The sequence below is a fragment of the Pantherophis guttatus genome, chromosome 13, assembly GCF_059756535.1.
Source record: "Pantherophis guttatus breed Tessera chromosome 13, ASM5975653v1, whole genome shotgun sequence".
NCBI classification, from domain to species: Eukaryota; Metazoa; Chordata; class Lepidosauria; order Squamata; family Colubridae; genus Pantherophis; species Pantherophis guttatus.
The window spans coordinates 3,225,589-3,239,972 of NC_142075.1; the positions used below are offsets into that span (position 1 = coordinate 3,225,589).

The following is a 14,384-nucleotide window of genomic DNA, read 5'->3' on the forward strand; positions in this document are numbered from 1 at the left end:
GGGAGAATTTCCTTAACGAGCCCTGAAAGTTAAAAAAACTTAAGAAGCAAGAACCTCAGCTTGTGGAAAGATCTATGTTACTGGTAAAACAATGAAACAGAAACTTGAAGATTTTTTCAAATAAATTCTCCAGATCAGTGTTTCTCAACCATGGCTACTTTAAGATGGGTGGACTTCAATTCCCAGAATCCCCCAGCCAGCATGATTCTGGGAGTTGAAGTCCATCCATCTTGAAGTGGCCACAGTTGAGAACCAGTGCTCCAGATAATTCATATCTCATGTAATGAAAGGAGGTTACTCTGAGCCTCTGTTTCACATTGCCCCCTTTCCTGACCTAAGGAAAGCTTTCAACGATAGCTCATCTTGGCTGGTCTATTTTGGGACACAGATTTACTGCTCTTTCCGTCACTTGGACAGATGCTAACCCAGAGTCTGGAGACTATAAGGAATTAGATGACAGCAATCAGATTTGTATTAAATCCCTGCCAGATAGAGAAGCTGCTCATCTGGATCCAGTCCAATTCCAGGCCACTTTCCTCTACAAACATCCACCTGGGAGGATGTGTGTTGTGACCACCTCCTTCGAAGGGATGGAGCACGAAACAGGTTTTTCCACCAGCGGCTCCAACATCTTGGAATACTCTTCTCTCTGATGGCAGGAGGCCCTGCCCTGCCATCTCCTTGGAAAAAGGAGGAAGCTGTCTCTTCTCCAGGGTCTGGAGGTACGTCAATGTAGAGGATGCTGCTGTTTTAGGTCTACATAAAATATTTTTATATTGATGTTATGCTTTTTATCTTCACAGGCATGTTTTATATTGATTATCATGATAAGCTCCATTTTTTTGATAGGGGTAGCTTACAAATCGCTACAAAAGAGAATAACAGAGTTGGAAGGGATCTTCTAGTTCAATCTCCCGCTCAGGCAGAAACCCTAAACCATTTCAGAAAAATGGTTTTCAAATCTCCTCTTAAAAACCTCAAGTGTTGGACCCCCACACAACTTCTGGAGGCAAGTCGTTCCACTGATTAACTGTTCTGACTGCCACGAAATTTCTCTTTAGTTCTAGGTTGGTTCTCTCCTTCATTACTTTCCATCCGTTGCTTCTTGTCCTGCCCTCTGGTGCTTTAGAGAATAGATTTGACCTCCTCATTTGTGGCAGCCCCTGAGATATTGGAAGACTGCTATCCTGTCACCCCTAGTTCTTCTTTTCATTGAACTAGACATAAATACCCAATCCCTGCAATTATATAATTCCTTATATATTTTAGCCATACAGCGGCTGTCAGGGCAGGATGGATGAAGCAGTCTCACAAACATCTTATCTTCAGAAGTTGTGGGAGCTTCATCACTGGAAGCTTTCAAGAAAAGACATTTCTGACATTTGTCAGAAATGTCGGGTCTCCTGTTTGGGTGGAGGGTGAGCTAGATGACCTACAAGGTCCCTTCCAACTCTGTTGTTCTGTTCTGTTCTGTACTGTACTGTACTGTACTGTTCTGTTCTACTATATGGAAACTATGGCCCTTTTACAATCTGTGAACAGGCAGCCCCTTCTGCTATAAACCCACAAAAATGAAGGCCCTTGCAGTGGCCACCAAACTCGGAATAAAATGGTTCCAAGTGGGAGATGGTGGAGAACAGGAGGAGATGAGGAAGGAGGGGATGTGAGCCCAGTCATACCCAATAAAGCCCCTGCAGTGCTTCACTTGGAGCCTGGATCACTACCTCCTTCAAGGTAGCTCTTCTCATTTGAACAAATACCTGTATCAGGAAGTGAAATGGATTCATGTCCTGAGCAGGCCTGAGTGGATGAGCTGGATGGACATGCAGGTGCCGGCAGAGGAAAGAGCCCAATTCTGCATCTCCTTCAGTTCAGAAAAGAGGGCTTGCAAACTGCCTCTCGGTTGCAGACAACGGGCGAGCTTTCCAAGCACAGTCCAGGAAAACACAAGTGCCCAAGTTTATCTCCTCAGCTCAACAGTTCATCGGTTTGCCCCAACAATTCCTTTGCAAGGATTTTGTCTGGGAGCAGAGGCAGCCATTTCAAGCCCTCCCTGCAATTTTTCAGCTTTTCTAAAATGGATGCTCCATGCCTTCCTATTATCATTTCATTTCTTATTCTAAGCAGAATTGCTTGTGATGGAAGCAGATGGGACACAGCTGTCTCTTAATTAGGCCAGTTCATGTTGCCACGTGGATCCAGATTTCCTTGGGGAGAAGGCCAAAACAGATTCGTGGGTAATGATGTATCTAATGGCCTCCAGCAGAAACCCCTGGGATTCAAGACACTTCCAATCAAAATACTACAAGAGATGTGTTCCACCCCCACTGCCCCATTCTCTCCTGCGGGCTACACAACCCTTCCTTCTGTTTGGCATGTTGACACACTCAGAAAGTGTCAACAAGAGGTTTCAGGTACATCCATGACCTGGTGGGCCATGACCTAGTTTGAGGAGAACCCTTGGGAACTGTCTTGGGAGAACTGGCCAAAGAGATTGCTGCCAACTATGTTTCCCTCCCATAAACCTTGGTTTGGTGTGGAACAGGAGGAAGAAAGGGCACCTCAACGCCTAGGCAAGGTTGGGTCAGAAAGGTCCCCCGTGCCTTCTTCTGAGAAAAGTGAACTACCCCAATCTGTAGTGGTGAAGCAGTGACTCCTGTCATGGGAATGCCAGACTGAAAGGTGAAAGGCAGGTCAGGAAATCCCAAGAAATGATTAACTCCGAGGGCTCTCCAGCCAAGGGCCTTCCCCTCACCTGTTCTGCCCTTCCTTTGGGGAAGACATAATTGACCTTCGTTCACTTCAAAGTAGCCCAGGTGATCCAGTGCTTCCTTTTCAATACTTCTATGCCACCTTTGTGAAAGAAAGCACAGAATTGGAGGAGGCACAGCATCCTAATACAGAGCCCTAACTGTAATAAAAAGCCACACGTAAACAGATTTAATTTCAAAATGTCTGCAGAAAAAAACACACCTTCCTTGTCCTTCAAGAGAGGAAAGCTCTTCAAAAGAAACCTTCTGCAGGCAGGGCCATCTTAACAGCATTATAGGCCCCGGGCAAAGCAGTTTCCTGGGGCCCCTGCGACAACTACTCACAGGAATAAAAATGTAAATGGTTGATAAAATTAAACATATATTTATTTTGTTAGCACTTCCAACGCGGTGTTGAAACATTAAAAACATTCTGTGCAACAACAACTAATCATCATGATAAACATTTGAACAACGCGAGGCTTGAAAACCACAATAATACTCAGTAAGCCATACAGGTGCTGTATTTATATGATACAAGGTGCATTGAAGGGTTAACATACACAGATTAGTATGGGGCCCCTATGCAAGTGCCCATCAGGCCCATTGAGACAGCCCTGTCTGCAGGTACAGGCACCCCCTGACATCACCTGCTCCTAAGCAGACTTAAGCTTCTAAAGAGACAGCTGGCAACCAGTGTGGGTCTTTTGATGGGGGGAAATGCCAAGCACAGAACACAGACTGACCTACCACACTTTGTGGCAATGGAAGCATCCAGAAGCTCTCCGAAGAATAGCCCTACTCAGAGCTGACCAAGCCCAATGCAAACCAGAGTACGGATAACAGGAGCTACATCAGAGGAGGGTCAGAGCTGGTACCGCAGCTATAATTCTGCTTCCTCCCGAGAAGCCCTGAGGCAGCAGAAGACCAAGAGGCCTTCCAGGCGCCCAGCGTGACACATCAGAAGCCTTTCTGGGACAGATTCAGTCCCAGCCCTTGGACCTGCCTTGCTGCTGCTGAAAAGCACCTCTCCTTCTCCGGGTTGAACCAGAGCACCCGACCACACAAAGGCAGGAGAAGACAACAGTGGAGAAGTCAAGAGCACACGCCACAAAGCCATGGTCCCAAGCGGGGACAATCTACTAAAGGAAAGCCAACCAGCCTGGCCAGTAAAAAGACCCTCCCTCACCAGAAGAAGCAACACTGCTCCCTACATCCTGATCCCCACACTCATGCCCCTTCTTTTGGCTGGACAGGGGCACCCCTCCCACGAACAGCCTGGACTCTCGCTGTCCCCATTTTCATAGCATGCCTGGGGGGGAAATGGGGGCCCAGAGGGTTTTCTGGAAAAGTGGATCATGGAAGCAGCTGGCACTTTCGCACTACATTCCAATTTCAAATTTGAGATTTAGAACCTATTAAATGGAAAGGCGAGGGAGGGGGCAGGGAGCCAGGAAAGCCTTCCTGCCTGTGTCAGTAGGCGCAGCACTTCTCCTGCTGACAGATATTCCACTGCTCCTTGGAGGCTGAGGAGAAAGAGCGAGAGGATCACCAGCAGCATAATAATGGCTGTTCCCTTCAAAGCAGGCAGGCGACTGGCCTCACCCGCCCCAGCTCAGCCCAGACAAAAGCCCAGGGGGTGAGGGATGGAGGGAGCTGGTGTGTCTGGAGGCCCCTCATGCAGCTGGCTGAGGTTCAGTCTCATTGCTAGGACGCCTAGACCTAAAGACCTGGTATTTCGTCTGCAAAGAGATTACACTATGCAGGAATTGAATGGGGCCATTTAAACCACAAAGCCCCCTTCTCTTAGTATCCAAAGTGAAGCATCAACTTAACCAATGGCTGCCCATCTTCCTCTTGGGCACATCCACTTGCTGGAGGATTGCTGGAGGTTTTCCAGAAAAGTTTGTCTGGGATGGACTAAAGTCTCCTGCTTTAGGCAGAAGGTTGGACTAGAAGACCTCCAAGGTCCTATCCTGTCCTGTCCTGTCCTATTCTATTCCCATCCCCATCCCCATCCCCATCCCCCCACTCCACTCCTCTATCTTCATATTCTATCTTCTAGTCTGTCCTGTCCTATTCTTATTTGTCCACTGTGGCTCACAACCCCATTCCTTACTGGGCTTAATGACAGCGTGGACACCTAAAACAGGGCAGGACTTCAGCTGTGCCGGCCACCCTGGACCCCTTTGGACCGTTGCAGAGGTCCCTGGATGGCTTTTCTCTGAAGCTGTTTACCATTTAAGTGACATGAAGGGAGTTTCTGGGTGCTCTCAGCGAGACCAGCTCAAAGCAGCCACTGCCAAGGGCTGCATTCACACCAGCAGCTCTTCGAGGCGAAAGGATTGGGTGCAGGGCCTGGCAGGTCAAAAGGCTTCTTCATTTCCCGGTCACTCAAGAATGTACAAGAAAGCCCCCACAAAGGGCAAACTCTTCCCCATGCAGGAAAACTCATCTCTCAGAAAACCAAACATTTTCCGGACCTTTCTGGACCCCAACGTATGGGAGCATAATATCACCCTGAGCATGTCAATCATGTGCACAGCTTCTACATGTCTGAGTCCTGATCCAGAACTCCCCCCTCCCACCATGGCATAAAAGGGGCAGGCTGGCTGATCACTCCCTGGGAGTGGGGGAGCAACTGCAAAGCTGGCCTCCTGGCTGAATCAAAGAACCAGACCCAAAGGAGCCAGCCAGATACACACACTGGCAGCTGGGGGGGGGGGCGCCTGCAGGGATTAGTTTCAGAGGTCTGCATTCACCCCCAATCCATATACGATCTGATGCCACAAGATACCAGGGCAGCCATATTCATCTACTAGGGTTCACTTTATCCAATGGGGGCTTAGTCTTGCTACTATAGGTGGACCTCTGCACAGGAGAAATGAGAATTTAAACATTAAGATGAATGGAAGAAAATTGCAGACAACAATAATGTACCATAAAAACACCCACTCCTAAAATAGCTGCTGGCTGGAGAGACAGTACGTTGGTTCGCAAATGTTGTAAAGAAGATCAGAAGGTGCTTCTTTAAATAGTTTTTGCTTTTCCCATTTTCTATCTATCCTGATTTTTGCACTAGGGGTGACATGAGAGCAATATTCCAGGGTATTTGAGGGGCTGCCACAAAGAAGAGGGGATCAAATTATTTTCCAAAGCACCAGAAGGCAAGACAAGAAACAATGGATGAAACTAATCAAGGAGAGAAGCAACCTGGAATTAAGGAGAAACTTCCTGACAGTGAGAACAATTAACCAGTGGAACAGAAGTTGCCTTCAGAAGTTGTAGCTGCTTCAACATTGGAGGTTTTAAAGAAAAGATTGGACAGCCATCTATCTGAAATGTTATAGAGCAGTGATGGCTAACCTTTTCCGGACCGAGTGCCCAAAGCGCAAGCATGCGCACGCTTGAATCAGCATGCACTCTCGAATCCGTGCGTGTGCGCCTGAACCCACAAAATGCAATGCGGCACGGCCTCCTGCATGCACCCTGCTTCCTGTGCACATGCCCCCATGTGTCCCTGGGTGTGCACACATGCCTCCCGCATGTGCCCCGCCCCCCAGCAGAGACCTGAAGACCAGCCGGCCAGTGGGAGGCATGCATGCATGTGCAGCAGAGCTGAACTGAGGCGATGGCTTGCATGCCATCAGAAAGGGTGCCGCGTGCCACTTCTGGCACACGTACCAAAGGTCCACCACCACAGTTATTGAGTCTCCTGCTTAAGCAGGGGGTTGGACTAGAAGACCTCCAAGTCCCTTCCAGCTCTATTTTGATTGATTGGTTTTTTTCTTTTTTCTTTGTCATATATTTTTTTATGGCTATCTTTTTTTCTTGTAAAAATCTTTCATAAAAATTATTTAAGAGACAGTTTTGGGACACTAACGCTGACATTGTTTAACATAATTTGTTTACTTGTTGATGGACACCCAGAATAATTTGATACCCTGTTTCCCCCAAAATAAAACACCCCCTGATAATAAGCCCAATCAGGCTTTTGAGCGCATGGCAATAAGGCCAAGCGCTTATTTCAGGGTTCAAAAAAATATAAGACAAGGTTTTATTTTCGGGGAAACATGGTATAATATGGGTGATCATATAAATGTCTTAAATCAGTAAATAAAATATACTGGTCACCAGACGCAGCTGACTTTCAATCCCCTCCATCCCTCCCAGGTGTAGAATTGAGTTGTGTTCAAGTCTGAGGACCCCCGGGCCCCCCTGCAGAAGAAAAGCTTTGTCTTTTTAATAGGACAGACATTGAGAAAGGGGGGCTTGTCCAGCAGCCTCAGAGCTGAGAATGAGCCAAGAGGGTGGGAAATCAGGTCGTCACCTTTGAAAGGACAAACCAAGAACCTTTGGTGAGGAATACTGCATACAATTACTTTAAATTCAGCTGGTGGGAGGGGGAATTAAGTTTACTTTTATTGTCCGTAGTATTTTAGGTTTTCTGAGACTGTCCAGTAAATTGAGTGATTTTGCACAGAGTTGCACCAGAAGCAGGATCTCAGCACAAGTCAGGCTCTTTCAAAGCTTTGTTTTCCTGCATGCTTTTTCTACCAAAGGTTCCCCGTTGCTTTTTATGTCCATAGCTGAATTTATTTATTTATTAAACTTATATGCTGCCCATCTCTCCAAAGGAGACTCCTTGACTGAATGCTTTGCAGGTCACTATTTAAAGTTAAAACCCATTTCCTTCAAATAAAGTCAGACAATATTTATACCTTGGGCTTTTATTATAATTGTCTACATGACTATGAGCTGTTTGGGAAGAATGGTTAAAGGTGGGATCTAAATTACTATGACCAATAAGTTGACCTTAAGTTGTGACCTTTGGCTCAGTTCTCAGTGGCTGAAAATCCACTCCATCTGCCAGCATCAATGAGGCAGGAGCACAGAGAGGGCTCGCAATCTGGGAGTCCTCCTGGATACACAGCTGTCCTTGGAGGAACATCTGACGGCTGTAATCAGGGGGACCTTTTGTCAGGTTCGCCTGATCTGCCAGTTGCGGCCCTTTCTTGATCGGGATTCCCTGTGCACAGTCACTCATGCCCTCGTAACCTCTCGCCTTGATTACTGCAATGCTCTCTACATGGGGCTCCCCTTGAAGAGCACCTGGAGGCTCCAACTGGTCCAGAACGCAGCAGCGCGGGTAGTGACGGGAGCAGCATGGCACTCCCATGTAACACCGCTCCTGCGCGAGCTGCACTGGCTCCCAGTGGTCTTCCGGGTGCGCTTCAAGGTGTTGGTTATCACCTTTAAAGCGCTCCATGGCATTGGGCCTAGCTATCTCCGAGACCGCCTGCTGCCACCGACGACCTCCCATCGACCCGTGCGCTCCCACAGAGAGGGCCTCCTCGGGGTGCCATCAGCCAAACAATGCAGGCTGGTGACCCCCAGGGGAAGGGCCTTCTCTGTGGGGGCTCCCACCCTCTGGAATCAGTTGCCCCCAGAGATAAGGAGAATCCATGACCTCAGTGCCTTCCGCCGTGCCCTTAAAACCTTCTTTTTCCAACAAGCCGGGCTGGCCTAATTCTTTTTAAGTGTTTTTAATTGTTTTGTTTATCGTTTTAATTAATGGGGCCAAATTTATATATATATTTTAACTGTATTTTAATATTTGTATTTGATGTTTTTATTTGGCTGTTCACCTCCCTGAGTCCTCAGGGAGAAGGGCGGTATACAAATTCAAAATAAAATAAAATAAAAATTGCCACTTGCCTAAAATTCTGGAATTCTGCTTTTCTAGACATCGCCTTCATTTCATCTTTCCTGCCTGCGTTTTAAGATATCAAGCGGCCGCTTGCCTGGGCTGGTTCACTTGAGGACTCGGAGGGGGGGGGTTTCCGTGCTTGCTACTGCCTGCCCCGCCTCCCCCAGGCAGAGGAAGACGCCTTCTGGACTCCTCCAATGGAGCCGGACGATGCTGGTTTTGAATGACACAAGATGATTCTGCAGGAGGGGGGATGGAGGGGATCATTGAGCACTGAACGGCCTGCATTAGGAGTGGGGTGCTCTGCTTCTGGGCATGGAAATCACTCTCTGGTGCCCCCCTGAAGATTCCCGGAAAAAAGGCCCTGAGGAAGGGGGCGACTGAGACTCTACATGGGGGGGGGGCAGCAGGTAGCAGCCAGAGGTTGTTTGGGTTGACCCAGGCAGCCACCAGGCAGCTTCCTCTCCCCTCCCCTGTGCCAGAGCAGCAGCAGGTGACTCCATGGGGCCGGTGGGAGGGTGGGGTGTGTGTGCCAGCTGCTGCCATTGCTCTGCAATCTCTTGGCTCTCCCTGAGCTGGCAAAGCAACACCGAAGAAGCTACACCAAAGAGAGAGAGGGAGGGAGGGAGGGAGGGAGGGAGGGAGGGAGGGAGAGAGAGAGAGAGAGCAGAAACTGGCTGAGGTTTCTTTTCTCTTGCAGGAAGAACAGGCAGAACTGGGAAGAAATTCAGAGGAGATGCAAGCCGTTCCAGAAAAGAGGTCTGCCTGGAATAAATTGGAGGATTCGTTGATACAGCATTTATTGGCAGAGGTGAAGGAAAAAGAGTATTTTTGTCAACTTAGTTTTTGGAGGGATATGAAGCTATACAGAGAGCAATCCTTCATCAATATTTATGAAACGGGGGTGGGGGTGGGGGTGAGAATTCTCAACTACTCTGGCTGGGACTAGGAGACGCCAGAAAATCCCTATTCCCCAAATCCCTATTCATCCACTGAGTTGATCTCCAGAGTCATCATGGCCACAAGTTACAGACAGGCTCACTCTCCAGAGATCTCTCCGATGACCATCCAGTCTTAGAATCTGAGACTCATAGGACTGTTAATCATTCGGTTTAGCCTCTTTAGACACTTTATCATCTTTTTTGCTCTTCTCTGTTCATTATCCAGATCTGGAGATGTCTCCAGATGTCTATTTTGTATCATGGTGAACTGAACACGGTAGTCCCAGTCTGATCTCATCAGTGCAGTATGAAGAGGTACTAACACTTCTCGTGATCTTAACGCTCTCCCTCTGTTGAGGCAGCCTAGCTTTTTTGCATTGGCTTTTTTGGCAGCTGCAACACACCGCTGGCTCAAACTTCAGTGATTGTCCACTGGGACTCCTAGATCTCTTTCACAGTTATTATTGCTGAGCCACTACTGTTGAGCTATTCTAAACTTTTGCATGTGGTTTTTCCTGCCTATGTATCAAACCTTCCTTTTCTCACCAATGAATTGCATTTTGTTGCACATTCAAGTCTGTAGAGATCTTCCTGTATCTTCAGCCTATCTTCTAAATGTTGGCCATTCCCTCCTGCTCGGTGCCAGCTGCAAATTGGATGAATTCCCCTTCTATCCCCCCCCCCCCGTCTACATCATGCATGAAGATTTTGGAAGAGTACAAATAGTCCTCAAATTATGACAATTGAGCCCAATATTTCTGTTGTTAAGTGAGACATTTGTTAAGTGAGTTTTGCCTGGTTTTACAATCTTTATTGCCACAGTTATTAAGTGAATCACTGCATTTGTTAAGTTAGTAGCAATCACACTTAGACTGCAGTTTACAGAGTCAGCATATTTTGCCTCCAACAAGTTAGGTAACCCGGTTCTTAAGTGAATGCAGGTTCCCCATTGGCTTTGCTTGTCAGAAGGTCATAAAAGGGGATCACGTGACCCCCGGGAGGCTGTGACCGTCATAAATGAGTCAATTGCCAAGCATCCAAACGTGAACCCCATGGCCCTGGGGATGCTGCAAGAGTTGTAAGTGTGAAAAACAATCATGTCATTTTTTTCAGTGCCATTGTAACTTCGAGCAGTTACTAAATGAACTGTTTTAAGTCAAGGACTACCATACTGGGCGCAAAACAGAACCCTGAGCATGCTTCATACCTCACAGCATGCTTCCCACCATGTAGTAGATGTAATTCCATTGAGGACTACTCATTGAGTACAGTTGGTCAGCCAATTACGACTCCATCTGGTGGTGAAGCTGCCTGCCTCACTTTGGTCTAGCTTTGTGGCTGAAAAAAGTGAGGGCAGAACAGGAGGTCTGCAAACATGGAGAGCCTGGGGAACAGGGCGGGGAGAAGTCCAGGAGTCCTGGGGCTGCCTTGCCCTTTCCGTCCACCCGCCCGCTCATGTTTACCTTCCTTCAAAAGGAAGCTTCTCCCTTGCCCCAGAAGTGTTGCACCAGAAGGTTGCTCAGAGCAAAGCATCTTGGGACTGGGCAAAGGTGAAGGAGGGCAGCAGCTGGAGAAGGACCCAGCAGGTTCATGGCTATGCGAAGCTCTCGGGGCCCTGCCTTCTGCTGATCTCCATATGACCCTCCCCTGCTCAAGAGACCCCCACTTGATAACTGTGCTGGTTCAATCATTCCTCCCTCTAGCAAGGCCCCAGCCTGGCTAGAGAAACGTGGCCTCCTGCACAGAGCTGAAGGGAAGGTGCCACTGGAGCCGCATCCCTTTCCCCTTGGAGAAGGCTAAGAGAAGCCCTTCCCCACTCGGGACCTGCTCCAGGCGAGGGCTCTGCCCACTGCCCTTGAGGAATGGGGGCTCAACAGAGGAGGCAGTGCCATTTAATTGAAATGCCGCCTGGGTCTTCGGAGGTCTCTCTGCTGGAGAGCTAGTCCCTGGCAGCAAAAGAATCAGGAAGCTTTTCCCAACTGGATTGTAGCTTCGATGGGCTGTCAGTTGGAAAAGGGGCTCCAGAGGCCTTGTTTCTTTGGGCTCAGCAGTGCTTCTTTTAGTTATTTTAGAGTTATTTCAGCTAAACGCGGAACAGATGCATGGATTTTATAGTCACATGTTCTGATTAGAATCCAGTTCCTCACATAATCAAGATAATGAAAAATAAATTCTAGAAAATGCACACGTGCACCTGTTTGTTTTTCAAAGGCAATGTGCAGCCTGCTTTAAAACCAGCAACATCGGAGCCTCAAGGCAAGAAAGAGTTGTGTGTTTCATCTTTTCCCCCAGAATGACTTCCGGAATCCTTCCTCTCTGCAAGCAACGGCTCTCAGGGAAAATTCCCGTTTGTACATGTCGTTTACTCTCAGGTTGGAAATGCTTGGAAAGGAAGAGTTTGGAAACAAGACAACTCTCCTCCCACCGCCCAGACCCCTGGAGGAGGGTGAGACCCCAGAAAAGGCCAGGGCCTTTGCAGAGCCAGCTCCTCAATCTCTTTCCCAGGAGACAACGAAAGCCATCGACCCAAGCCCGGCCAACCTAGCGCTGCTACTTCCAAACTTTCAGCCCCAAGAGAGCCGCACTGTCACCGCAGATCAGGTGTCCCTCCAGGCCAGCACAACAGCAGGACCAGGAGCTGAAGAATCCTGCCGCAGCAGAGCCTGTGGCTCCCACATATTGCAGCAGGCAGATAGCTCTCCCGGTGCAGCTTGCAACCTAACACTAACCCTGCCAAGGGTTACGCTGTGCTGAGTCCGCAAGCATTTGGCTGAGGGGACCAGTTCCTGAGGGAAGGGGCAAAGTGAGGGGCCAAGGCTGCTCTGAAGCCTGACCCTGGTTGAAGGGGGGGACAGAGCCAGGCCCCTTCTGCTAAACTGGAACAATTATTCCCATGCATCTCACTAAGTCCAGTGTCCAGTGTTAAGTCACAATGGCTAGGACCATCCATCGCGCTCTGCAGTAAACCAGACTTTGTGGTGGCCGGAAGCTGAAAGCAGAAAACCAGTTCAATACTGGGACTATCCTCCACCGGCAATGGGGAGGGCGGCAGAGGTCCCAGGAGCTCTTCTGCAGCACCCCCAGAACCATGAAGGGGGCAGATTCCTTGTCGGAGCCAATTGAGCTGAGGCCACAAGTAGCCTGGACTCAGGAGCCTCATTTGGGCCCTCAGAACATTCGCGGGGCCCAGCCAAGGGCGGCGTTTTAGCAGAGGCGCTTCCTTCTTGGGGGGAAATGTACTTAAAAGGAATCCCCCCCCCAAACGTAAAGCCCGCCGTTCTCTCCAACGGGCCACCAATCACCCCTCATCGCCCTGGTTGGGGCGCCAAACGCCCGACCAGCCGCCAGCCGCAACGCGCGCCGGCCAAGGACCCGCCGCTAAGAGGCGAAACGCCGCCCCGCTCAGGACCCGCCGCTTCTCCGCGCTCAGCGAGCGGTGGGGCCGGAGAAGCAGCGGCGACCCAGGAGGCAGACGGCCGTGGCCCCGCAGCCCGCCCCGCTCCCCAACGCCGCTTCTGCCGCCGCCCCTTAGCAACCGGCCCAACAGCCCGCCGCGGTTTCGCGCCCAAGTGCCGGCCCGTCTCAGGCAGGACACAGAAAAGGCGCCTCGGAGCTCCGGAGCCGAGCCGCGCCGCGCCGGGCTCAGCCTCGCCGGCAGCCCCGAACCCAGCCCGGCAGCATCTCTGCGGGGCGCCCGGAGACCACGGCGTCTGCCTTCCGACGTGACCGCTGCTTCGCACAGGCGGGGGTTGCGGGGAGGGCTCGGTCGGCGGAGATGCCCCGGCCCGCCCCCCGCCGCGCCTCCCGAAGAGGAGTTTCTTCCCAGCCGCGTTTCGCCACGCAACGCCGCCGGGCTCCGCGCCCGCAGCCCCGGACCCCCGCCTGGCCGCCCGTTCCGGCTCCCGCCCGCCGAGCTCCCTGCGTGAGGCCGCCGGTCGCCAGGCCGCCACCGGCGCGGCGCTTCCCGGAGCGGCAGGCCCGGAGAGCAGCCCGCCCGCCCGCCGAGCTCCCGGCCCCGGCGCCGGCTCTCCCCGCAGCCCGTCCGCGCCGCAGCCCCCACCTGGATGGTGCACGAGTACTCGTTGTCGTCGAGGAGGCGGACGGTGCAGCTGTAGTCGCGGTCGAGGCTCCTGCTGCTGCCGCTCATCAGCCGGCTGAGCATCTTGGCCGGGGCAGCGGCGGCGGACGGGGGCTCCGCGCCGGCTCCCTTCACATGGCCGGAGCAGGGGGCTCCCTGGCGGGCGAGGGGGGGTGTCGCCGCCGCCGCCACAGCTGCCGCCGCCGCCGCCCGCCTCGGCTCGCCTCGCACAAAGCCCGGCCGGAGGGAGCGCGGCGGCCAGGCGGCGAGCGGCGCGGCTTTCGGGGGCGGGAGGGGGGGGAGGGGCGGGGGCTGCGCCGCGCAGAGCCAGGCTGGCGGGTTCGCGGCCGCCGAGGCCAATCCGGGCCCGGCGCCGCCTCTGACGAGCTCGCGCGCAACCCAATGTGCCGCTCCTCTCCGCTCCGCTCCGCTGGGGGGGGGGGGCTCTCCGGCGGCGCCTGGGAAGCTGCCGCAGCTGCTACCGCGGTGACCCCCCTTCCCCGAGGCCCCTGCAGGGCCAGAACGCGCCGCCCCCGAGGAAATGGGGGACGGGGGCAGCAGCCTCTCGCTCGGTCACGGCCGGGGCGACCGTCTCGGAGGCGCCGCTCTGCGGAACCGATCGCGGGGAGGGGGGCTGGGCGCCTCGGGGAGCGGTGCCCGCAGCCGGGCCAAGGGCGCGGAGGACGCGGAGCGGCCGCCGAGGGGCTCACAGGAAACCCGGAGCGCTTACATGGGCGGCGGGGATGCCAGCCCTGCTAGTGGCGAGTTCAGACGTGCAGCTGAAATGCCGGCAGGGGCTTCAGAAACGCCGCCGCCGCTGCCCCCCCCCCGCCACGGCCTCTTCCGACCCACCCGTCGCAGGAGCTCAGCCTGGAAGTCCTGACCCGTGAATCGTCTCAAGGGCC

At 51.9% G+C, this 14,384-nt stretch overlaps 1 protein-coding gene and 1 long non-coding RNA gene across 17 annotated transcripts in view; one reads left to right on the forward strand and one right to left on the reverse strand.

Moving 5' to 3' along the window:
• Nucleotides 1–13,923, reverse strand: part of FRMD5 (FERM domain containing 5) — a 105,556-nt gene extending 91,633 nt beyond the window's left edge. For 4 of the 16 annotated variants that reach the window (XM_060694730.2, XM_060694733.2, XM_060694729.2 and 1 more), the window contains exon 1: nucleotides 13,462–13,770. In XM_060694730.2, the coding sequence (XP_060550713.1) occupies nucleotides 13,462–13,563 (102 nt within the window). In that variant the 5' untranslated portion in view covers nucleotides 13,564–13,770. Of the gene's footprint in view, nucleotides 1–13,461 lie in introns of all 16 variants that reach the window. The other 12 variants (XM_087877891.1, XM_087877885.1, XM_087877890.1 and 9 more) reach the window with 9 other exon arrangements.
• Nucleotides 592–9,765, forward strand: LOC117676206 (uncharacterized). Its single transcript, XR_004594369.2, has 3 exons — nucleotides 592–722; nucleotides 9,161–9,271; nucleotides 9,628–9,765. It is a non-coding gene; the product is annotated as an uncharacterized LOC117676206 (long non-coding RNA).
• Nucleotides 13,924–14,384: the final 461 nt, after the last annotated feature.